The sequence below is a fragment of the Schistocerca nitens genome, chromosome 4, assembly GCF_023898315.1.
Source record: "Schistocerca nitens isolate TAMUIC-IGC-003100 chromosome 4, iqSchNite1.1, whole genome shotgun sequence".
Lineage (NCBI taxonomy): Eukaryota > Metazoa > Arthropoda > Insecta > Orthoptera > Acrididae > Schistocerca > Schistocerca nitens.
In genome coordinates this window covers 550,062,109-550,089,798 of record NC_064617.1, presented here as the reverse complement: position 1 = coordinate 550,089,798, position 27,690 = coordinate 550,062,109, and the positions used below count along the sequence as shown (strand labels likewise).

Below are 27,690 nucleotides of genomic sequence, written 5' to 3'. Positions count from 1 at the left end.
TATAAATAAAATATTGTGTATATGAATCGGTAACGTTGAGAGTCATTACACATCATGAACATAGTGTTTGTTACCCAAATTCTACAAGGTATAGCTCTATGCTGTTCTGTTTCTTTCACATTTGGGTAATCGATACACGTTTGCTGGATAACAAAGAAGATGTAAGTTAGTATTTTACAAACATGAATATTTAAAATGTTGTGCATACAAGTCGAAAGCTGAAACTTTGAGTAACAAGAAGCATTACCAGTAAGCAAATATGCATTAGTTTCATAGTTTCAGCTTCATTTGCTATTGATACAAATGTAGTAAAAGTGGAATAAAATGTGTTACGAAAGTACCATTGTCACAACAAATTCTTCACTTCTTGGTTATTCGAAATATATCAACAAAAACGAGCTACAATAACGAGACCAAATCTGTTGTATTACTAGGGCAAACACCCATTTAACAACAGAAAAACGTTGAAATTGCCCTCCTGACACTATATTATTCATGTAAGCACTGTAATTTTTAGTATTTACGACAGTTGTACATGCACACGATAGAAGTAATGCACAAGAAGCAATTGTAAACAGTAGTCTGCTAATGTTTTAGTACTTAAAATGGCGTCAGGCCCTGCCCACTCTGGCTTCAAAACAACATACAGCATACTGCCATCTCCAGTCTTATTTTACCTCCGTGGTGATAGCTCTTAAGAATGTCACTGATTTCAAGTCAGCAATCCAGCTGACGAGAAATTTTCTTGGTCTCGATCATTACAGGGGTAACGGGAATGGACTAAGTGATTGCTGGCCCAAAAGTGTCCATATTCTACACTCAGTCAGTCACGAATAACTTTTTTAAAGGATTTCTGTGACCTTGTTATGAGCAACACTGACGCGCGTTTCGCATTTAGCAATCACTTGTCAGCAGCTAAATTATCCCAGCCCAGTTTGTTTACAAAACACAAGCTGTTATTCCCCTACAAACAATTTCAGACAGTTAAATTATTTGGCCTGAACGAAAACGGACTACGACAGGAATTGACAGTCATATACAGTAGCAATGATTTCCAAACTGCAAATGGAGCTTCAGCAGTTGTGAATTGTATCTACGAGAATAATTTAGAGACTGTTTTAATGGAATCAGTGTAACTATTACGAATTGTTTGTACAATACCAATGACAATGACAAAGTCGTTCCCCTGTTGAAAAAGGGTGATAAGCTTAAAATAGAGAACTACAGACCTGTCTCACTTCTCCCAACTTTCTCTAAGGTTTTAGAGATACTACTGAAACATAGAGTCATACATTATCTTAATATCCACAATCTGATAAACAGTAATCAGCATGGATTTCAAGCCTTGGAGAACTACCGAAACAGCTGTACTGGAATACACAAAAGAAATAATCACTCAATTGGAAGAGGGAAAAAGTGTAGTTGGGATAAATCTAGATTTGTCAAAAGCCTTTGACACTGTTGACCACAGCATACCTTTGGAAAAGCTTGAAGCTATAGGTATCACAGGACGGGTAAAAAAGTGGTTTGAGTCTTATCTGGAAAAGAGGATGCAGGTGGTTGAAATTGCAGCACCAAATATTAATCAAAAAATTAAACTAAGATCAGATCCAAGGGAGGTCACAGTAGGAGTACCCCTAGGAAGTGTATTGGGCCCCTTGCTGTTCCTCATTTACATTAATGATATTCAGGTGCCAGAGAGAAAAGCTAGAATCATGTTATTTGCTGATGATACAAGTTTAATAGTTAGTGATATGAAGCAGTCATTGCACAGCACTGTGGACCACATCCTACATGATATACAAAAATGGTTTGGTGCTAACAAGCTAACACTGAATGCAAAAAAAAAAAAAAAAAAAAAAAAAAAAAAAAAAAAAAAAAACTAATTAAGTGCAACATGGAAAAATAAGTTAACATGACGACCTAAATCCCACCATGGAGGACACACAACTTGAAAGAGTACAGTTTCCAAAATTCCTGGGTATACACATTGATGAGAAGATTAAGTAGAAGGACCATGTGGTGAGCTTAGCACTGAAACTAAATTCAGCATGTTTTGTACTTGGAATAATTTCAAGAGTTTGTAGTAATGACTGTACCAGATTAGTATATTTTGGCTATTTTCAGTCCATTGCATCCTATGGGATAGTATTATGGGGAAAAATAAATTATCGTCTAAATGGGATTTTCAAATTACAAAAACGCGCTATTCGGATAATGACCCACAGCCCACCTCAAACACATTGAAGGCCCCTTTCTAAAGCACTGAAAATTTTAACAATTCCACAATTATACATTCTGAAATGTCTGTTGGTGATCAAAAGAAATCAGGACAAAATGAAAACCAATACAGACTACCATGATTACGATACACGGCAATGTAAAGATCTCCACATACAAGCTGTAACAAGGATTCGAAGTCAGAAACATGTATTTAATCAAGGCATCAAACTTTTTAATGCACTAGCAAAACATATCAAAGAGCTGGAAAATGAGGATAAATTTAAAACTGTTATAAAGAATCACATGCTTGACAAATTTTATTACAGTGTAAGTGAATTTCAATGCTCAGCTGTATTAGAATATAAAGAACCACATGCTTGACAAATGTTATTACAGCACAAGTGAATATCTCTGTGCAACTGTATAAGAATATATGTTTAAGTTAATGTGACAAATGAAATTATGTCAGTGAATATGTCTGTCAAGCAAATAAGAAATTATGTTATAAAAACACTTATTAGTTGTATATTGTATTAAACATAAGATAGATTCATATGAATACAGCACAGATAAAAATTTTGTAAAGATATTATATAGTTGTTAAAATGTACCCTGACAAATCCTATATCACAAATGTGATCATTGGGATGATAATAAATAAATAAACAAACGCCGGAAAGCGAGAGGTTTTTCCAGACTGACAAGAATTAAGACTTTCGTTAGAAACATAATGAAAGAAGAGATACTGAGTGAAGGCCTATTAGCTATGTGCTCTGTAGAAAAATCACATTTGAATGTGCTTAATTTTAATGAACTCATAATTGACCAGGAAGTGCATGGAAAAAATCTTTGTAGTATTGAGAGTCAGTCTATACTCATTGGAGGTAAAAACAGATAGACAATCTGTATAAAGCTGCAATACAATTTTATTTAACATATAAAAATCATACAAAAATACAATACAATATTAAGCAACAGTCTTACTTTTTAATAAGGAAGAAAATAATCAGCTTTAATACTTATGTTCTGGGTCATTGCTTCATAAATGAAATAACTTCACTCATTTCCTTATCTACCGTCTAACTAAAGGACTTGTACTGTAAGTTTCAAAACTAGTACACTCTGTACCAAATAAATAAAAATAAAAATATGGAAAGTAGAAATCAGGTGCCAATCTCAGAGGCCACCATTATGGTGACCCCTCAGGAACGAATAAAACTTGTAGTTTTAGGCACGCAAAGGATTTTTGTCCTCTTCTGGCAATCTTGTCACAATATCATGAATGGCATTTGCAGTATAATCGAGATTCTTTGTGTTCAGACCACACATGTTGGCACGTCCATTGCTCAGCATGTAGACATGATACTTTTCTCTCAGAAGTTGTACTTGACGTTCTGTAATTTAAAAGTACCATATAAATACCAGATTTGAAATGTATTTCAAAAAATTCTTACTTTCGTATGACTAACTGCTTTATGGAAAATAAATTGTAAGCCAAACAAATGCATAGAGACTTCTCTGTTCTGTCACTTGTTATATAACGGCATTAAAGATAAAATAGTGCCTTATACACCTGTGTACACTGTAAAAATGGTAAACATGTATACTGTAAAAGGAATTGGGTAGGCACTTAGCGCTGATAGTTCTTCAAGCAATAAAATAACTCGAAATCTACGCTCAAGAGCGCCGGTACACCTGCCTAATATCATGTAGGGCCCCACAAGAACACAGAGGTGCCGCAACATGAAGTGGCATGGACTCGACTAATGTCTGAAGTAATGCTGAAGGGAACTGACACCATGAATCTTGCACGGCTGTCCATAAATCTGTAAGGATACAAGGAGGGGGTGGGCAGCAAAGATCTCTTCTGAACAGCATGTTGCAAGCCATTCCAGATATGCTCAATAATGTTCATGTCTGGGGAGTTTAGTGGCCAACAGAAATGTTTAAAATCAGCAGAGTGTTCCTGGAGCCATTCTGTGGCAATTCTTGATGTGTAGGGTGTTGCATTGTCTTGCTGGAATTTCCCAAGTTTGTCAGAAAGCACAATTGATGTGAATAGATGCAGGTGATCAGACAAGATGCTTGCATATGTGTCACCTGTCAGAGTCATACTTAAGACATATCAGGGGTCCCATATCACCCCAACTGCACAAGGCTCACATGATTACAGAGCCTCCACCAGCTTCAACAGCCCCCTGCTGACAAAAAAATGGTTCAAATGGCTCTGAGCACTATGGGACTCAACTGCTGAGGTCATTAGTCCCCTAGAACTTAGAACTAGTTAAACCTAACTAACCTAAGGACATCACAAACATCCATGCCCGAGGCAGGATTCGAACCTGCAACCGTAGCGGTCTCGCGGTTCCAGACTGCAGCGCCTTTAACCGCACGGCCACTTCGGCCGGCCCCTGCTGACATGCAGGACCCATGGATTCATGAGGTTGTCTCCATACCCATACACATCCATCCACTGAATGCAATTTGAAATGAGACTCGTCTGATCAGGCAACATGTTTCCAGTCATCAACAGTCCAGTGTCACTGTTGACAGGCCCAGGCAGGGCATAAATCTTTGTGTCATACAGTCTTCAAGGGTACACAAGTGGGCCTTTGGCTCCAAAAGTCCATATTGATGATGTTTCATTGAATGGTTCACTTGCTCACACTTGTTGATGGCCGAGCATTGAAATCTGCATTAATTCATGGAAGGGTTGCACTTCTGCCACGCTAAACAGTTCTCTTCAGTCATCATTGGTCTCTTTCTTGAGGTTCTTTTTTCTGCTGTAGCAATGTTGGAGATTTGATGTTTTACTGGATTCCTAATATTCATAGTACACTCGTGAAATGGTCATATGGGAAAATCCCCATTTCATTGCTACCTCAGAGCTGCTGTGTCACATAAATCATGCACTGACTATAACACTACATTCAGACTCACTCAAATCTTGAAAACCTGCCTTTGTAGCAGCAGTAACTGATCTAACAATTGCACCAGATACTAGTTGTGTTATAGTGGGGTTGCCGACCGCAGCACCGTATTCTGTCTATTTACATATCTCTGTATTTGAATACATTTGCCTATACCAGTTTCTTTGGCACTTCTTGTAACTCTGTCGATAAAATAATGTGGATCTTGGCACTTCATGTAACTCTGTCGATAAAGTAATGTGGATCTAATGACTGTTTGCTAAATAGCTTTTCACAAAATTTAAAAGGTAATAGTAATAATAATAATAATAATAATAATAATATTAATAATAACAATAATAATAATAATAATAATAATAATAGAAAAGCTTGTTATACGGTAGAATATCTATGAGACATATTTCACAATACACATGTTATAAATGACATCAAATTCCCTTTGCATGTAAAAATTATTTATTTACACTATTATAGTTGTAGCCATGTGGCCATTATCAAGTAATATAACTGTGCTTGAGCACATGACAAAATCTAAAACTGTTCTGACATGTGTAGATGTGATTGTACACTTATAGTTATTTGCTATGAATCATATTAAAGGTGTTAACAATATTAAAAGGTGTAGCACACAGATACAATGATGATGTATACTTGTATACATGTAAAAAGATTGGTAGATTTTAGACATGTGCTAAAGCACAGTTATACCACTTAATAATGGTCAAATGTACAGCAGTGCAAGTAGATAACTTTTACAGTAAAATATGGATATGTCATTTACAAAGTTTTACATGACTGGTAACCCCAACAGTGAGAAGTTAAACAGTATGTATTATTCTGCATGTACATAATTTTATTTTTTCATCCTCTACAAATGTGAACAGTTCAAATATCTTTATCAGCATAATTTAAAATCAGTGAAGAGGACTTCAGTCATTAAAAAAACAATAATTTTCAAGTATCGGTCCATCAGTTGGATGGCTACATAAACTATAGTTCATCATCGAGAACTTAAGCAGGAAGTTTTTGTTTTGTAGTGAAGAAAGAGCAGATGTAACATGTGTTTTACAAGAGTGGGATAACTGCCTCAGAAGACATGTCTGATAAATACCTTGCAGAGAAGCTTCAACACATTGAAAGTTTTTTGTGTTTAAGGAACAACCTGGAGTAACTCATTATTTTATCACATTTTTACAACATTGGTTTTTTAATATCCCACTCCCTTTGTTTTATTATATAGATCATAGATTAAGGCACTGATGATGATCCTGTGCCCTCTACCTCAGGGAAACATTGTTTCATTGCCAATGTGCCATCCACCATAAGGCAAGAAAGCTAATGCGTATAGCACTGTGCCCCAAAATGTGATACCATATTATACATTCTCTGAAACCTGGGCGTTCCTGTGAGAAGTGCCCATTTACAGTATTGCTACATGTATATTAGGACATACTACAGTCAAAATATGCAAAGTAGACTTGTCTTCACATTTCACTGTCAGTGACATTATCTTCAGTACTAAACATGTAGAATGTTTGATTTCAGTGATAATGTGATGATCTTGTGAAGGAAACTGTTACTTCTTTTATAAGGAATCTTAATCAGAAATAGTAATCTCAGTATTTTATTGCATGCACCCAATCCCCACCTCCCCACAAACACACACTTACTTGTTGCAGCTTTCTGAATCCAAACTGCTAATCTGAGAACAAATTATGTGTACAGAGGCATGTTTCTAATTTTTGAGTCATCAGTCTCCTATTTGGTCCAAAGCAGCCTGTCATGAAATCCTCTCTTGTGGGGTAGCACTTGCACTCTATGTCCACATTTATTTAGTTAGAAGTTAGGTTAGGTTATTGTTTTTTAGCGTCCCATCGACAACGAGGTCATTAGAGACGGAACGCAAGCTCGGGTTAGGGAAGGATGGGGAAGGAAATCGGCCGTGCCCTTTCAAAGGAACCATCCCGGCATTTGCCTGAAACGATTTAGGGAAATCATGGAAAACCTAAATCAGGATGGCCGGAGACGGGATTGAACCGTCGTCCTCCCGAATGCGAGTCCAGTGTTTAGTTAGAAGTATTCCAGTCTCTGTCTTCCTCTAAAGTTTTTACCCTCCCTCTCTAGTACAATGGGAGTTATTTCCCGATGTCTTAACAGAAGTTCCCTAATTCTGTTTCTTCTCCTTGTCAGTGTTTCCAATGTCTTTTTGTCTTCACAGGTGCTCTGGAGAACCTCCTCATTTCTTGTCTTATCGTCCACTTATTTTTCAACATTCCTCTATAGCATCTCATCTCAAAGGCTTTGTCCTTCTTTTCTGATTTTCTCACAGTCCACAATTCATCACCCTGCAATGCTGTACTCCAAAAATATGTTCCCAAAAATATCTTTCTCAGATTAAGGCCAATATTTCTCTTGAAGTTAAATGCCCTCTTTAGCAATTTTAATTTCCTATTTAGTCCTTCTTGCTCCATCCATTGGCAGCTATTTTGCTTCCAAGATAGCTGAATTCCTTAACTTCATCTTCTTTGCATTTCCCAATTTTGATGCTAATTTTACTGATAATCTCATTTCTGCTACTCCTCATTACTTCTGTCTTTCTTCAGTTTACTCTCAGTCCAAATTCTGTGCTCATTAGGCTGTTCGTTCCACTCAACATGTCTTTAATTCTTCTTCACTTTCACTGAAGGTAGCAGTGTCATCAACAAATCTTATCACTGATATTCTTCCATACTGAATTTTATACCACTTTGCTTCCTTGATCTGTAGATTACACAGCCTTTTTTTTCCAATTTTTTCTTTATCCCATTGTTATTATTTCCTCCAGTGTCCTGTACATATTTTACATTATCCATCTTTCCCTGTAGCTTGCTCCTATTTTGCTCATAATTTCAAACATATTGCACCATTATACATTACTGAACACTTTTGCAGGTCAACAAATCCTACAAATGAGTTTTTATTTTTCTTAAGTCTTGCTTCCATTACCAATCACAGTGTCAGGGCTATCTGGTGCCTTTTCCCTTTGAAATCCCAACTGATCATTGTCTAACAGATAGTCAATTTTCTTTCCAAATTTTCTGTATATTATTCTTATCAGCAATTTGGATGCATGAGCCATTAACCTGATTGTGTGATAGTCATCACACTTATTTGCCATTGCTACTTCAAGACTGTGTGGATGACACTTTCCTGAAAGTCTGACAGCCTGTCTCTAGTTTTATAACCTACACACCAACTTTAATAATTTCCTAACTGACACTCGCCCCATTGATTTCTGCCTTATTTGATTGCAGCACTTCCAAAGCTCTAGTAAACTCTGGCTCTAATACTGCATCCGCCATGTCTTCTATACGGACTCTCATTTTTTTCTGAGTCACATTATCAGGTATGTTCTCCCTCTCAGTTCCTCATAATAATTGCAGTTTATAGGGCACCTGTGGGGAACATTAAAAAATTCTTCTCTCAGCTAGAATTAGTTCTTACACAACTTTATGGAATAACTGTCAGATCACAGTATTGGCAATTTTAACATTAATTTTATTTCAAACAGTAACAGTCACAAGCAGTTGCAATCGTCATTGTCAACTTTCAACCTACTTCTGATGCTTTCACTCCCAACAAGAGTACATGGGTACAGCAAGGCCTTGATTGATAATCAGTTCCTGGACCCCACAAATTACAATGACATAAAAACGCAAGCCACAATAAGTGGTCTGTATGGTCATGATGGTCAGTTGACAGCCTTAAAACTCATCAGTAGAAAAGTGGTAAATGGTCATACTCAGGTTTCACATGTTAGAACAATAAATATGGGACGTATTAGCTTGTTTAGAATCAGTTTACAACATGAACAATGGGGGGAAGTGTACCTGGCAGATACAATGAGTGAGAAGTTAAGTTTATTTCTGGAATTATTTCTCAAACATTTTGAAGCCTGCTTCCCACAAAGACAGGTTAAAATGAAATGAACCTGTTGTGAAAGGAAAGAGAGGAAAACAGCTTACATCAAACTATCAAGTGCTAAAGAGAGAGACCTGTATATAGAACAAAGGGCTAGAACAAAATTAGCAGTGAAACTACATGACAAAAAAGTACTGTAAAATTCAAATATATGTCATCAGAAAGGCCACAGAAATGCATTACACTGAAAAAATTAGGAAGTCAAAAAATAAAGTAAAAACTATACTGAATATCACAAAAAGTGAGGCAAATAGGAACCTAAAATCTGGACAAGCAGGGACTCCACTGTCCTTGGTCAGGACAAAAATATCAAAAAGTTGCAGCCCCATATTTGAATAACTTTTTTCTCACTGTAAGTAAGAGAACAGGGAACCATAATAAACATTTTCTTACAGAAGCTATAGAGCTACTTAATCACATGCAAATCACACCAAATATAACACTTCATTTCAAAAGCACAACTCCTAAAGAAATTGGACAAAATTTTAAAATTATTTAAAAGTTCTGGATCTTCTGGATGTGATGGAAATCAAATAGGATTTTAAAATCATGGGCAGACTTAATCGGTCACATATTATGCTATTTATGTAATCAGTCAGTGAGAACTGGGACATTTCAGGATAGACTGAAACATGCAATAGTGATGCCTAACCACAAAAGTGGGGCAATATCAGCCCATCCCTTTGCTGGCAATGTTCTCAAAGGTGTTTGAGAGAGTGGTGTATGATATGGCTATATGTCACAAAATGGCTTACTGACACCTACTGAAGGACATAATACGAACTGTCATATTGCCAAGTCCTTAAAACAGACCAAAATGTTCTGGAACTTTGTTTTAAAATAGTCTCATAGGGTCCAACTGCACGATGAAATGAAAAATGCATAAAGTGGTTTCCAACTAAATAAGACTTGGGCCTTAGCATTGAGTGTGCTCAAGATCCATTCATGTCATGCCAATTGAAGAACTGAGACCACATCACATAGACCCATTTCCTACACATCAGGAACTGTAGGTCGCAGCCGACATCCCGGTACACACTTCTCCTTACACCACATCAGTACAGGTGTACCTGGGTACCACAGACGCATGATCAACTGCAGTAGGGAGGAAATATATCAAACATCACTCAGCAAAAGACAGTTATTATGATTGCCTGGAGATGACAAGTCAGCTTGCCAAAATATTGCACCATTTTGATGATGCCATATTCCTGAATACCCAAGAACATTTCAAAATGATGCCAGGAAAGCTTAGAAATCACATTATAAAAAGCCTTCAGAAAAACAGTGTTAAAAAGGAAATTGGGCTGTATTAGTCAATGTTACCTCTCTACCCATTTTATGAAGCAACAAATGTTTTAGTCCATTTGCAAACTGACTGCACATAAAAACATTGTATAATGTTGACAGGGCAACACTAATATGTACTGCATTGATTTTCATAATCTTGCCTGATATTTCACTGAACCAGGTACTTTATAGTGTTTGTTTCTTGTAGATTTGGCTTTGTATAACTGACAAATTTCCTAATGTCTTAATGGAGGAAAGGTTAGAAATCTTCCATATATCCTGACTTTGTCATAGGCCCTGTCATAGTTTTACTGGTTATTAGTCTTAAGTATTGTTTATAAGTGTTTTGAAAACCACTGGCTGATTTATGTATCAATAATTCCTTTACCAGTATTTAAAAAATTAGAAACTGATCTCAGCTCTCCTGTGTGAATGGCTGCAGAGAACTCTTCAATTTATGTTCGTTGGAAAACTATTGGAGATATGCTTAACATACGTGAAGCTTACCAGACAGTCCTGTAAATGAAAAGAAGCCCACTTGCTGAGTGATGTGGTCCCATGAGCCAGGTGTTCCCAATGCATCCAAGCGCTCTTTTAGGCCCTTCCTCATATCTTTGATGCGGTTTGTCATCTCTCGCAAACATGTTTTCCTGAAATAAGAATTGCATAAATAGTCAATAAGTGTTGAGTTGTTAATGCACTGAATGAAAATTTTGGGGAATGTATAGACTAAATGAAGCACTTTCTTTACTTGAAGTGAACCACACATTCAAGATGTGTTTGCATAAAATCCATTACTGTAAGTTTAAGTTTTAATATAAATGTAAGGACTGATTGCATATCAGTAGTCTAATAAGCAATATAAGAATGAGAATTTTCTGCTTCTAGTTCATAAACAGTATATAAATAGTGTTTATTTTTGTTGATTGATTTGTTAACTTAAAAGTAGGGACACAAATTATCACGCAGAAGACACAGTGAAAAAGACACTACTGTAAGTTGTTGAACAACCAAGTATTTTTAAAGAAAATCTGCACTGCTGTATTTTAGTATAAAGATGTTTTAAATTAACATCTTTTACAATTTTCAGAGAAGATGCATCATCCAAAAAAGATGTATAAACCAGTTAAAAAATGAAAATTAAAAAGTTGTCAATGCTTTCTCATTTATATTACTCAATAGCTGTTTATCTAATAGTTCACACTTCACATTTAGGTAAGTTCCAATATGTGAATACTTGTAGATAACAATATTTGTATGCAGAAAAGACCTTTCTTCTGGGACTATTAAAACATACAGTATACACAAGTGTTCGTAATCACAGGTTTCAATTTTTTAGGGTTAGTTAGAGAGTGTAAAAAGCAGTAATATGCTTTATCTATTCATTTATTTTGTATGATTAATGGAAAATCTCATATAAAGATGTGAAACAAATACTAACAAAGAGATAGAGGGGCTGGCCAGTACTTACCTCAGCTCAATACAGCCGATAGATACACGAAAAATAGAACCGAAAATTTACGTTCCTAGCTTTCGGAACAAATGTTCCTTCATCAGGGAGGAGAGAGGGGAAAGAAAGGACAGAAGGGAAAGTGGATTCTGTTACTCACAACCCAGGATATGAAGCAACAGGGAAAGGAAAACAGGGAGGGTAGCAAGGATGGAGGCATGGTTGTCAGAGGGAAGCCAAAGATATTCTACTGTAAGTACTGTGCCAGCTTCAAACCAAAGAGGATGCATACAGAAGTAAAGAGGTATATAGTATAAAGATAAACACAACTATGTAGGATGAAAAGATGCGTGAATGGCTAAAGAGGAAAGGGAAAGAGGAGAAGACTGAAGAGTAAATGGGAGTGAGGTTGTTTAACGTAGGTTCAGTCCAGGGAGATGGCGGGATGAAAGGATGTGTTTATCTTTATACTATATACCTCTTTACTTCTGTATGCATCCTCTTTGGTTTGAAGCTGGCACAGTACTTACAGTAGAATATCTTTGGCTTCCCTCTGACAACCATGCCTCCATCCTTGCTACCCTCCCTGTTTTCCTTTCCCTGTTGCTTCATAATCTGGGTTGTATTTAACTGAATCCACTTTCCCTTCTTTCTGTTCTTTCCCCTCTCTCCTCCCTGATGAAGGAACATTTGTTCCGAAAGCTAGGAACGTAAATTTTCGGTTCTATTTTTTGTGTATCTATCGGCTGTACTGAGCTGAGGTAAGTACTGGCCAGCCCCTCTATCTCTTTGTTAGCATTTATTTTGTATGTTATTTTTATTCAATTGTACATCAGCATCAGTGACTCACTGTTAAAGAATCAGTTATAACATAACAAAACTTAAAGAAGAAAATGAAACAGAGTAATAAAACATAGCTTGAGGGTAAAATGTAGATGAACATTAGTAACAATACCAAGATTCTTTAATTGTTTTCTGTTTGATGTTTAATCATTTATTTTATACAACATTAAAAATTTTCTTTCTTGCAGAATTATAACAGGTTTTTGCTGCTCTGCCCCTGAAATTCACCCCTAAGCATGACATTAAAGTATGTAACACAAACAAGAATTTTAATTTGCTAATAGATATGATGAGAATAGTTAAAGGTATGAATATTCAGGTAGTGAAGGGAGACGAAAATTTAATAGTCATGGGTGACTGGAATTCGACAGTAGGAAAAGGGAGAGAAGAAAACATCATAGCTAACACTTGGTTCAAGAATCGTCGAAGAAGGTTGTATACATGCAAGAATCCTGGAGATACAAGAAGGTATCAGATAGATTATATAATGGTAAGACAGAGATTTAGGAACCAGGTTTTAAATTGTAAGACATTTCCAGGGGCAGATGTGGACTCTGACCACAATCTATTGGTTATGAACTGTAGATTAAAACTGAAGAAACTGCTAAAAGGTGGGAATTTAAGGAGATGGGACCTGGATAAACTGACTAAACCAGAGGTTGTACAGAGTTTCAGGGAGAGCATAAGGGAACAATTGACAGGAATGGGGGAAAGAAATACAGTAGAAGATGAATGGGTAGCTTTGAGGGATGAAGTAGTGAAGGCAGCAGAGGATCAAGTAGATAAAAATACGAGGGCTAATAGAAATCCTTGGGTGAGGAAATATTGAATTTAATTGACGAAAGGAGAAAATATAAAAATGCAGTAAATGAATCAGGCAAAAAGGAATACAAACGTCTCAAAAATGAGATCGACAGGAAGTGCCAAATGGCTAAGCAGGCATGGCTAGAGGACAAATGTAAGGAAATAGAGGCTTATCTCACTAGAGGTAAGATAGATACTGCCTACAGGAAAATTAAAGAGACCTTTGGAGAAAAGAGAGCCACTTGTATGAATATCAAGAGCTCCAATGGAAACCCAGTTCTAAGCAAAGAAGGGAAAGCAGAAAGGTGGAAAGAGTATATAGAGGGTCTATACAAGGGCGATGTACTTGAGGACAATATTATGGAAATGGTAGAGGAAGTAGATAAAGATGACATGGGAGATATGATACAGCGTGAAGAGCTTGACAGAGCACTGAAAGACCTGAGTCGAAACAAGGCCTCGGGAGTAGACAACATTCCATTAGAACTACTGACAGCCTTGGGAGAGCCAGTCCTGACAAAACTCTACCATCTGGTGAGCAAAATGTATGAGACAGGCGAAATACCCTCAGACTTCAAGAAGAATATAATAATTCCAATCCCAAAGAAAGCAGGTATTGACAGATGTCAAAATTACCGAACTATCAGTTTAATAGGTCACAGCTGCAAAATACTAACGCGAATTCTTTACAGATGAATGGAAAAACTGGTAGAAGCCGACCTCAGCGAAGATCAGTTTGGATTCCATAGAAATGTTGGAACACGTGAGGCAATACTGACCCTACGACTTATCTTAGAAAATAGATTAAGGAAAGGCAAACCTACATTTCTAGCATTTGTAGACTTAGAGAAAGATTTGACAATGTTGACTGGAATACTCTCTTTCAAATTCTGAAGGTGGCATGGGTAAAATACAGGGAGCGAAAGGCTATTTACAATTTGTACAAAAACCAGATGGCAGTTATAAGAGTCGAGGGGCATGAAAGGGAAGCAGCGGTTGGGAAGGGAGTGAGACAGGGTTGTAGCCTCTCCCCGATGTTATTCAATCTGTATATTGAGCAAGCAGTAAAGGAAACCAAAGAAAAATTCAGAGTAGGTATTAAAGTCCATGGAGAAGAAATAAAAAAGTTGATGTTCGCCGATGACATTGTAATTCTGTCAGAGACAGTAAAGGACCTGGAACGGAATGGACAGTGTCTTGAAAGGAGGATATAAGATGAACATCAACAAAAGTAAAACGAGGATAATGGAATGTAGTCGAATTGAGTCGAGTGATGCTGTGGGAATTAGATTAGGAAATGAGACACTTAAAGTAGTAAAGTAGTTTTGCTATTTGGGGAGCAAAATAACTGATGATGGTCGAAGTAGAGAGGATATAAAATGTAGACTGGCAATGGCAAGGAAAGCGTTTCTGAAGAAGAGAAATTTGTTAACATCGAATATAGATTTAAGTGTGAGGAAGTCATTTCTGAAAGTATTTGTATGGAGTGTATCGATGTATGGAAGTGAAACATGGACGATAACTAGTTTGGACAAGAAGAGAATAGAAGCTTTCGAAATGTGGTGCTACAGAAGAATGCTGAAGATTAGATGGGTAGATCACATAACTAATGAGGAAGTACTGAATATGATTGGGGAGAAGAGAAGTTTGTGGCACAACTTGACTAGAAGACGGGACCGGTTGGTAGGACATATTCTGAGGCATCAAGGGATCACCAATTTAGTATTGGAGGGCAGCGTGGAGGGTAAAAATCGTAGAGGGAGACCAAGAGATGAATACACTAAGCAGATTCATAAGGATGTAGGTTGCAGTAAGTACTGTGAGATGAAGAAGCTTGCACGTGACAGAGTAGCATGGAGAGCTGCATCAAACCAGTCTCAGGACTGAAGACAACAACAACAACAACAACAACAACAACATGAATATTACTTATCTTCCTGTTGACAAATGAATTTCAATTGTTTCTCTGAGTAAACTGTGTTAAATCTGTCTAATTTAAGTATATTGAGCACGTGAGGCAGGGATCACAATTATCTCTACTTAATGGCTATTTGGCATTAACAAATGTTTATTTCATGCTCTTGGCATCACTGCCTATACTGCAGGATGCATTTTTTCTCTGTTGCTCTGTGTAACAGTAGTTGTGACACAATGCTGACATTCATGAATTTGTTTCACTATTTCAATTACATACAGAAAGAACTTAATTCCTAACAAAAATTGCTTTTCATTTATATTTAACTAACCGAGTTGTTATAATATAATCAAAGTTACCATCAATTAAAATTAGCAATTTTTAATTAACAGCATCGTTTATCAGTGTTATGCTAACTTGATTTTCAGGGAAGGATATACTAATGTAATATCAGGCATTTTTTTCAGGCATTGGATATTAGTAGGACCAAGAAAGAACACTTAGGAGCTAATGCCCTATATCATAATGCATGTTACAACCATCTGAAAAAAATTATAAAATTATTCCTTGAGGCAAATGACATCTTCAATTATCAGAGCTCTCTAAGTAAACATTGTACTTAATGATAGTTCTGTGCAGAATGTCTATAGACCAAGAGGCTCATGAACAATAACAAATCCCATGAAGTGGCATTCCCATTGCCAATATTTAAAACTGTTAAATAAATGTTCTATACACAATGTTAACACCCCATAAGAACTTATATAACCATTAGTAATGTAATAATAGACTTGTGTCCTATTTCCAATATCTAGGACACAACTTTTGAAGAACAGGGAGATGCAAGCAAGAAAATTAACATCTATCAACATATATAAGAATAACATTAAAGGGTAAAACTAAAAGACAAAACCAAGTGAAGTTTCATAGAGTTATGGCACTAACCACAGTAGTAAATGGAGCAGAAAGTTGGACATTAAGATCAAGAGAGGTAAGACATCTTGAAACATTAGAAATTAAATTCCTTAGATCTGTGAAAGTTGCACAAAAGATATTCAAAATAAGAAATGAAGAAATAAGGAAATACATGGGGAGTACAGCTATTAACAGAAAAAGTAATCCAATAGAAGCATGTTTTGAAAGAGCAGGTCACCTCACAGAATCACTTAACAAGTGATGAAATACAGTATCATTGGAAAGAGGAGTTTGGGAAGGCCAAGGTAACAATGGTGAGGCCAGAACAGGCCATAAGGCCTAAACCCTCAGTTTGCAAAAGAAGAAGCATAATGTCATAATGTGTTTTTTTTTATTATAATATTTTTGACTAATACTCTCATGGAAGTTAGTAATTCTATATCCTCCATGGGATTATCTATTTACTTGTGTTCCTGAGTCAATTTAATTAATTCACTTTCCTTTGTTGCTGTCCACATAATTTGTCATAAGAATGCATCCTGATTATTTAATGATATCCCCAATATTTCTGTCTAATTAGAAAAACCATACCAAAATGGAAGCTTTATATTGCATTTTGTTATTAATTCAAATAAATTTATATTTCAAAAATGGAAAATCAAACTAAAATAAAATATCTTGTTTACATGTATTAATTATAGCATTTATCAATGCCAAGAGCTTTTTATGCACTTTAATTAATATTTTACTTACCACTCTTCCTTCAGTTTAGGATCTTCTAGCATGGTAGTTACTATACGAGCACCTTGACTAGGCGGACTACAGTATATTGATCGTGCGATAACAATAAACTGAGATTTCACTTTCTCAATCTTGTCTGGGTTGTTTAGCATCACAGCCAGGTTCCCTGTGCGTTCACCTGTGGAGAAGAAAATGTATTCATGTCTTCTAAAAATGTCAAAAACTTTGAGTTTACAATGTGCATCTAAAAAGTTTGGTGAGTTGACTGATATCTAAACAGTATATTTAAAAAATGTGTGCATGTTCATTCAGTCATTCATTCATTGTGTTCTCTACGTCTATTCAAGGAGAGGTGTTGTCAGAGATATGAGAAAGTCAACAAATACATTTAAAAAAGAAAAGAAGATCATAGAAACTTAATTTGTATTCTATGTTAACAATAAAATGTCACTAAACTGCTTAGTGCTATTCACACTTACACCTCTACATTTGGTTTCAAATCCAAGGTTTGATTCTGGGGGTGGTCATAGTTCATAAACTGAGTGCAATACTGTTAATTTTGTAGGCTTCTACAGCTTGTGTCGTTGTGGGTAAAATAATTTTGTGTATTGGGCCAAGTCATTGTATATTACTAAAACAACTAAACTCCTGATGTTTTGACTGATTCCCTGTGGTCCTCTTCAGAGCAGTTCACTGCTGTATACTAGTGAATGTCTTCCTTTTACAGTGGCGTGGCCCAATACCCAAAATAATTTTATCCTAAATGGGAGCAGGGCTGTTTATTTCAGTGTTCTTCCAACTATTTTTGTGTAGTTTTTTTTTTTTTTTTTTTTTTTTTTTTTTTTTTTTTTTTTTTTTTTTTTTTTTTAGTGGAGTGTCTTCAGTTTCCATCCTGTAGTTTTCTGGTAATACCTCTGAACTCTTGAGCTGTGTCTGATATCTTGCTGACAGCAGGTACTGTCAAGCCTGAGAATTGGTGCCTTTACCTAGCAGGAATGTTCCATGCAGGCATTCAAGCCACAACCTCAACCACATGCTCAAGTCTGCTTGGAAGCAACTAGAAAGCATCCTGTGTTAAACATATCTTGTAATTTTGCCAATTTGGAGATTCTCAGTTTTCATGTTACACTGTACATGAAGCTCCCAGCCCCTGCCCACACTACCCTTTAATCAGAACCCATTGTATTTTAGCTGAATAACTTAGAAGGAAAGCTGCTGCCTTTTCAGTTATACTATACAGCTACTGTTTATCTGCTGTTAGTGGCTTAAGATTTACTTGATTACAGTGGTATTTTTCAAAGAAAATATTTTCCTGCTACTACAAACACTGAGTCCTATTTGCAGTACATGCAGCTTTACTGACACTTGCCATGTATTAACAGAACATTTCAGTACCTAAATCTAGATACGAAGATAATGTGTAAAAAGAGTGGTTAATGAGGAATGTGCTTAATTTTCTTTTGAATTGGTACATATTTCCAATTTCTTACTTTATGTTGGATGGGAGTGTGTTGCATATCTTCCCACTAGAGTGCATAACTTCATTTTGAACTCTGTAGAAGGAGGTTGTGTTGTGATTGTGTATATCATAGTTCATCTGGAGCTGATTTCTATTGTCAACACCATAAACCACAAAGGAGTAAGCATATTGGGAAGTGAGTGCAACAATTCCAAGATACTTAAAAAAGATTATGCACTATGTGTGGTAATCTGCTTTACACAGTATTGTCACATCATAAATCCGATAGCAAGGTATTCAACGAAGTACAACACATTGCACTGAAATCATGTTTATTACAAATATCATTGTGCAGACAGAACAGAACTGAACTCCTGAATGGAGAGTTCTGCTCTTCATATGAATGTCAAATATTGCAGAAGATACAAACATCACAAACATAAGAACTTTTGAGAAGATTTCAGAAACAATAGATACCAATTGCTGCTGGTAGGTTTTGAAATGGTGCCCTGTAGCTCACCAGCCTGTGACACTAACCACCACTCCATAAGGCATGCAACATAGTTTGTGGCATTGCTCACTCTCGTTGAGAAATAGTGACCCACTGTTTCAGAATTTCTCAAAGGTGCTGCCTATATCATTCTGGATCTAGATGTTGTTGATGGTCCTCTATATGGCAGCACTGGTATACCCTTGCATTCTGCTCATGTTGTCACTCTCTTCACTGCTGTGAGCATTGAAGGTCCTCCACCAAAGCTTTGTGACTGTCAAGTGGGTCTTCAGTTTCCTTGAATAACAAGTCCTCCATCTCTGATCTGCATCTCAGGATTTTAGTATATCTTCATAAGAAAGACATGGACAACATCTCTGCACTTTTACCTTCTTGATGAATGGTCATAATCTTCAACTTCATATGTAATGTCCAACAAGCACAATATAATATGTGCAGAAGTACCACTTCAGTAAAGTTTCTGATAATCCCACTTTTTGCATAGGTGTAGAAATCCATAACAAATCTCCTGGGCTGTGTCTCACTGCCCAGTACTCAGATTATAGCATCCTCAGTTCTTTTCCTAGGTGTCAAGGGTCCATATATGAGCCATCTGTATTTTCTTGTCACTATAATGAGGAGTTTCAGGTACTGATCCTGAGTATCATGCAGTTCAAATAGGAACAGTGTATCAACTGCCATAGCGGCCTCATGACTGCGGAGCAGAGAGAACAGTGTGAAGCTTGTAGAATCATTCTTCATGGTGTTATATGTAAATGTTACCCCAGTCTCCTTGTTTGATTCAGCATATGTTGAGAGATATCTATCAATATCTTATTAAAACATTTTGTGAGTTCATGCATCTGGGTGTGGCAGATAGCTGTGATCCTGTACATGGTGTCAAACTGGGAAATTATCTCTGTACTAACCTCTGTAAAACTTTTCTACAGTCCGAGACCAACACATAGTGTTCTACATGTTTCAAAATTATGTTTAGAGAACTTTGCTATTTCCAGGACTATAGCAGTCAGTGCAGCTAGTGATGTAGTAGTAAAGTGTAGAATACTATCCATCACTTTCTGTTTTGTCACTATCAGGAGCATGCCCAAGAGGTAAATTCCAGTTCAGTGGAATGGTACTGCAACAGGTGGAAATGGTACCAGATGCCCTAGAGGTAACTGCACAAAATGTTTCCACCACTGCCATTCATTACAGTGGCTCACATATTGTCTTAATGGACCAGTAGTGATGTGGCCATTGTTCCCTGTGTCTGATTCTATTTAAAACCTTCTAAATCCCAGGTGATCAGATGTTGGAGCATCATGGACAATCTTTGGGAAAACTGGCCATAGATGAGCTTGAATGACAAGTAACCATTGCAGACCCATCAGGACATATATCCTCTTACTCAGTGTTCCATTTATTAACTGGAATTCTCCTTCATTTTGTTCTTCTTTCTTCAAGACTTCTATGGCTTTCAGTAGTGCTGGATCTCCTTTCTGTTCAGCAGCAATATCATTTAATGGAGCAGTGGCTGAAATTTCATAGTGCTGCAGTGTTATGCTAAGGGATTACTTGAATGGCAGTTGATATTCATGTATTTGCATCTTTTTTCCACTGTGGTGTCATACTACTGAAGTTTCAGTGCCCTTTTCATCAGTTCAGCTTATGGAGCATTCAGGATTGTCAGAAAGCATAGAGGATGGTGGTCCATCACAACTGTAATGGTTTACTGGATAAACACAGACAGAAACAGAAACTGCAAGGCAAGCTTTCTCTGTGGTACAGTAATTCATCTCAGACTTGAAAAATACACTGAAAGCATAAGCTATCACATATTCAGTACCTTTCTGAATTTGTACTAGGGCTGGACCTACCCCATAACCACCAGCATCGGTCGAGAGCCATATTGTATTCACTACACTAAATTGAAGTGCCTTTGTCTATTACAGCTTGACAAATGTATTTGTGAACTCTACTTTCATTTGCATAAATCTTAAAGTCGAATAAAAAGTTATTAAAGTAGCAATAGAATCCACGCAATAATGGTGCATGGATACAACAGTTTCTGCAAGTAAAAAAGGTATCTGTGGTTTGTTCAAATGCTTCAATAGCAAAAAAGGAAACTGTTAATTATGAATAATATTGAAGTCAAATGTCAACAAACTCTAACAGATAATACCAATCATACATGACAAAGGCTAGTATAAAGTTGATGATTGTCTCTGGGATTAATATCAGAAGATTTGGAGATTAACAAGGCCATTGTTCACACCATGATTCCAAAAGCAGTGTGCAATCAGGAAAAATGTTTCCAATTTATGCCACAGGAGCTAAATGACTAGCAGAAAACTGCACAGGTGGTACTCACTGGAGATTTCACTGGTAATAGTGACAAAGATCTATACTGCAATCTGCTTTCACAAAGTACGGAGCCTGATGCTACCAGTTATGCCTGGAGTAAGATAGGCAACTATCATAGTTACATCAGGAACAGGGAAAAAGAAGAGGAAGGGAGGGAGGCATGTGAAGAGAATGTTTTTATCAATTAAAAAAGGAGCCTTTGACATATCTGGCAACACCAAAAACATATCAGTGAGCATGCATCTACATCATTTGGTGATGTACGAAGATTTCTAATAGCTAATTCAGTTTATTTTGCTTTTATCTTATGTTCTGTTACATCATGCACTAGATTTTGTATCATTAGCCACCACAAGTAGGAGATATGATCTGTTGGTGTTCCATGATTTCTATTGCTTTTATGTGGATAAACTGCTGCTAAGGTATTAATATTTAAGATATTTGTTTCAAAGTTGTCACAAAACCAGCTAAGTGTATAACCCATTTATTTCACATAATTGTTTACTTATATAAGCCAAGTTTTGATTTGAGAGAGATCATGCATGTTAGATAAATTTGCTTCAAAAATTTAAGTTTGACATTTTATTTTAAATTCAAACAGGTTGCTTGAGTCTTTTATGTGTTATCTTTCACTGATCATATCACAATGTGTGCATAGGTCATGAAATACTGTGTGTTTTTTAAAACCAAGTGCCCCAAGAAACATAATCTGTTCTATCCTCAGTTGTAAACTCCACACAGGAAGCTCCCAGTAATCCAGGTCAGTGTGGAACTGAGACTGCAGGTATAATTCATAATCAGCCTGCACTTCAGTCTGAGAGGCTAAATTTTTTGTGGGCTTGCTCATCCAAAACAGTCCAGTTTCATCAGTGTTGTCAATCGGTTCCAAGAGAAAGTTCTTTCGTTCAATATTATGGAAGAATTCATTGCAAATGGTATCAGGTGAATTTTTGTTAGCATGTAGTTTTCCTCCCCAAAGAACAATTTCTCAAATCTCATAGTGATATTTTAAGTCCTGTCTGCCACCCTTAACAAGCACTAAACTTTCCTTGAACTTCCATGTTTCATATAAATCTCGTGCGAAGTCTATTAACATTGAGCACGATATGGAAACTTCTTGTACTCTCTTCAACTGTAACCACAAGTTCAGTGTTTCAATAGGTTTCATACAAACTGAAGTTTTCAGCCACTTACACTGTGACAATCTGGCTTGGCTATCAGCTTTTGTTGCAATATTTAAGAGCATTTTATTTTATTTTATTTTATTTCCCTCCCCCCCCCCCCCCCTTACGTCTTTCTGTGTTCGTATTCACTCCCATAACCTTGAGAAAGTTGTACTGCACATTCACCCTTTCCTAAGTTTCCTATAACTTCTGATTTCTTTCTGTTTGTTAGAATTACACTTTATGTTTACTTATCTTCTTCCTTGCACATGTAAACTGTCCATAATTTCAGAAGCAACAAAAAATGTGATACACGTTAACACTCATTGTCTATCATTTGTTGCAAAAGCTTCAGTATTATTGAGATCTGTCATTGGCTAGAAGAGTATGATTAACAGTGCATTCATCCTCTTGATGTTTAACAGTGTGCTTTCATTTTACATCAACACAGAGCAAGATTTCTCAAGGGAGCTGTCTTAGATGAAAATCTACATCAGTTTTAAGTTGCTTTAGTAAGTTGGAAATAATTAATTTTTAGTTTCTAGGGAAAAGAGTAGGCAAACATATGAGGGTAATCTCAAAAGTAAGGCTCCTATTTTTTTATAAGTAGATAGATCTGTTTATTTCTACAATGGTTTACATCAGTTTACAGCTTGAACATTTAGCTATTTTTTGACATAATCACCATTTCTGCTGATGCATTTTTTTAGATGCTGTGGCAGTTTTTGTATGCTCATCTCATACCAGCTCACCGCCATGCTGTTCAGAAAGTTATGAACCTCTTCTTTCTCAGATGTAAAGTGGTATGCACAGGTTTTGTCACCCATGACAAGTGAGTCCAGAAAGTTGTCCTGTTCGGCTGCAAGGCGGTGAAGAAATGCGCGGGAAGCATCAAATCATTGCCACATGTGGTCCTTAGTCAGCATGCATGGCCCCCATTTTGTGCACACCTTCCGGTAGTTCAATGTTTCCGATAAAATTCTGTGAGCAGTGCTTCAGAAAACCTCAGGAACCAACATGCAGAGATCATCGAGGGTGATCCACCAATCTTCATGCATGCTTTGCTCAACCTCCAACACTGTCTCCTCAGAAATTGGCGGTGTCTTGCTCCTTTGTTCATCGTGAATTTCGGTCCTACCAGTTGCAAACTCTTTACACCACTTACAAACATTTTTGACATCCCTTCAACCCTCATACTTCCCCTCCAACTATTCTACAGAATAAGGAGCCAATTGTAAAAGTTAAATCCTTTTTTGTGTGTGTTCCCCTGCCATTGCTTGGTGAGTAGATATTTTTTTTTATCTTTCCAGTTACATTATACTATCAATAATTGATTATTTTCATTGTTATAAAATTTTTCATGGGACGGAGGATGTCTTGGTAGGAAGGTTGCAGCATGTTATTGACAGGAAAGTGTGTTCTGACATTAAGTTTTAAAAGTTGAGTAAAACTTGTAAATTTGATTCGTATGTTCAGAAATGTAACACTATGCATTTCACAAAATGCAGAAAAGTAGTGGCCTACAACTATATTATCAGTGAGACATACCTGAAATCAGCATACACATGTGAATACTTGGGTGTAACAATTTGTGGGAAAGTGAACAAGAACAATCACTTAGGCTCAAGTGTAGGTAAAGCTTGTAGCTAAACTCAGATCACAGGCTGTATACTGGGAAAATGCAGTGTGTGAAACTCTTACTAAATATGACTAAAAGGTGATATTGAATGTATAATAAGAAGGGCAGCACAAATAGTCATAGGTTTCACTCTTTGTAGGAAGGCTTGGAAATGATGAGAAACTTGAAATGGCAGACACTGAGATGGACACCAATTATTCTATGAAAACCTACTTACAAAGTTTCAAGAATCAGTGATGACTCTAATAATTCCTACAATCACCTGTGTGTCACTTGTAAAGGGACTGAAGAGATAATATGCTTGAATGCATTCCTGTGCAACATACATGAACAGAATGCAAACTAACTCTGATACATGACACTGCAATTTTAGTGCTTTGCAAAGTCTGGAAGTTGATTTGGATGCAAATGGAGATTTATTTCACCACATCTTTACCTAAGTTAGTAAGTCGGAGTAGTTATCAGATTTGTTAGCTGACAGATGCTGTTGCTATGGAGGGAGAGTGTCGGATGTATTGTGTGTGGGCTGTTACTCTTTATTGTGTTTGTGTTTCATTTTTATGGCACAGTTAAAGTTTTGCCTAACAGTGCTCGATTTATTCATGATTGGTATGATGGTGCCATCATGATGTCAGTTACTTGAGATTCTATGTAAAGTGAAAACATTAACAAGGTACAAGAGTGCAAATCACTCGTGAAATAACAACTTTTCACTTTTTTTGGCAAATCTGAAGAAGCTTATGCTATTAAACCTGAAGTATACATTGCACCCTCACTAAAAAAAATGCAAAACTACCTATTCATGGATGGAAATTTCAAGATGGGATATAATATGCAGGTTAGTACTTCTCTAAGACAGGAATAAAGAAAGAAAAAGGGAGAATATGGGAAGAACACAAAATGTGGGAGTATGGGAAAATGGCAGCGCGTGTAGATGTACTAATAAACCGATCCGCGGAAAATTACGAGTTTTTAAATCCTGTGTGTGTAAAATGCAGTAAGAAGGTGAAATATGGTGTTAAATTATGCTCGTGGTCACAGAAATGGATCCATCGTCAATGTTTAAATGTCTTAGAGGAAAAAAACATGACCTGTGACTGTGGAAATGTGCACTGTAACTATCGTCATATCGTGTGTTTACAAACGGAATGCGAAGAAGAATGCACGACTTCTTCATTAAAATATGATCTTATGTTAGCTAAACTATATGTAGAGAAGCTTGAATCAGTGATAGATAGTGTACAGAAGCTGGAAGAAGTGATAGACCATTCCAAGGGTAGTGAAACGGTTGTAAACGAACAAAACGGTAACTTTATTAGGCCTAAAAAGTTTTGTCGTGTTAATCGTAACGAATACATCTTTCATCTCCCACAAGTAAATAAGTTTGAATTTTTAACGTGTGATGAATATGAAATATGTGAAAAGAGCCAAAGAAAGGAAGTACTTTCATCAAATGCAGCGACCACAAATCATTTCAGTAGGCCTACGAAGTCCTGTAATAACAAGAAAGGAAATACCAGAAAATACATGGAACATACTTATCATGCAAACAAGATATCTACCAATACAGGTAAGAAGAAAAAAGAAGATATTTTCATACTTTCAGACATTTTGTGTAACATGCAAACTATATTCAAGGTTAGTGGAATAACGAAACCGGGTGCCCCTTTGCGCGAAGTTTTAAAAGACTGTGAACATTCTTTGAAACTGGGAAGCAACTGTCTAATAATAGGAGGTGCTAATGATGTTTATAGGAACGAGGGCAAACTCGCCACAAGAGCTCTAAGAAGTACATTACAGAAAATTACAGATGTTAATTTCTTCATTGCCAGTATCCAACAAAGACATGATCTTATAGAAGAATCCTGTGTCAACAAAGAAATCACAGTTACTAATAGGAAATTTGAGAAAATCTGCCGAAGCCTCCCAAATGCCACATATGTGGACGTACGTACCAGCCGCAGAGAGAAGTCATTTTACAAGGCATGGGCTTCACGGAAATAAACTCGGAAAATCATTCATTAGTCGAGAAATCCTTAATGCAGTGAAGGCAGTTAAGGACAAGAATAGCACGACCATACCAATTCCACCAGCAAACACAGCAACTGAAAATTTCCAACAAGAAAATGAAACTGAATCACTGACAACAGGTCCAGCACTAGAATCTCCACTTTCTTCAAAAACAGCTGAGATAAATGATTCAACTAGGACAGAAGTTTCCAAAGCAGCTTCAGCAGAAGCAGCTACATACTACGCAACTGCATCATTAACAAGAAAAAAATGCCTGATGTGCCAACAGGCAATGACCTTTTATCAGTATTGGCCGCTCCTCAGTCTCCAACAGTGAAAGACTTTTCACCAGCTTCACCATCATCAGCAGTAACAGAAGCAAACAGAAGAAGCACAAGAACCAGGAAACTTTCAACTCTGCAGGATTTTTGGTACCCGGCCTCAGTTACAAGACTAACATAAGGCAGATACCTTCAGATACACCAACTTCCAAGTCAAACCGGCAACAGACTCACCTCCACTGTCATCAACAGAAGAATAACCATGCCACGAGCTCATCTAAAGGATTTTTTAGCATCACGTCTAAAGGGAAAGGCGCCACCAAGATAAGTGAAAACAAATGCCTAACAGCGTTTCACCAAAACATTCAAGCCATAAAGAACAAAGCACAACAGCTAGAAGTAGAATTGGAAAAATTTGATAGCCAAATTGTGTGTATCACTGAACACTGGTGCAAAGGGAAGCAAATTGAACACATTGCATTAGCCTCGTTTGACCTTGCATGTTACTATAGCAGAATCTCAATGAATGGTGGAGGTTCATGTATCTATGTAAAAAAAGGTATGTCATTTAAAGTAAGATATGATCTTTTAGATCTAGGTGAGGACAAACATTTCGAACTTTCCGCTATTGAAATAATAGGACCTGGCATAGCAAAAAAATTAGTCATATTTTGTGTGTACCGCTCTCCCAGTGGAGACATTGATATATTCTTCTCAAAACTGAATCAAAGCTTAGACAAGGTTTCTGGACCAAAAGCAAATGTAATTATCTGTGATGACTTAAACATTAATATGATGAAGCCTGATAAGGCTAGCAACATATATGTGAATATTCTAAGCTGTTATGGAATATCCTCCCTTGTTAATTGTCCAACTAGAATAACGAAAGAATCCTCCTCATCTATAGATCATGTAGCTACAGATATTGATAGTAAAAAATGTCATATTGTTGTCCAAAACCTGGGCCTAGCAGACCACCTCTGCCATATCTTAAAAACTAACATTCATGTAGAAACTCCTCCTAAACTTTGTACATACAAAAAAATGTTTTCCAAATCAGTCCTGCATCAGTTTAAATCCCAGCTAGAATATGAAGATTGGAAGGAAGTCTATGCAGAAACCAATGCAAATCAGAAATTTATCAAGTTCATGTCAATTTTTAAACTCAGATTTGAAGAGATGTTTCCCAAAACTCTTTATCGAATTAAAACTA

The 27,690-nt window shown here is 36.7% G+C and overlaps 1 protein-coding gene across 1 annotated transcript in view; it reads right to left on the bottom strand.

The window, feature by feature from the left end:
- Window positions 1-3,131: 3,131 nt before the first annotated feature.
- Window positions 3,132-27,690, bottom strand: part of LOC126253588 (aspartate aminotransferase, cytoplasmic-like) — a 77,094-nt gene continuing 52,535 nt past the window's right edge. The window contains exons 6-8 of the mRNA XM_049955021.1: window positions 17,084-17,249; window positions 10,911-11,053; window positions 3,132-3,617 (exon numbers count right to left, since the gene is read on the bottom strand). Coding sequence (XP_049810978.1) covers window positions 3,451-3,617; window positions 10,911-11,053; window positions 17,084-17,249 — 476 coding nt within the window. The 3' untranslated portion in view covers window positions 3,132-3,450. The remainder of the gene's footprint in view (window positions 3,618-10,910; window positions 11,054-17,083; window positions 17,250-27,690) is intronic.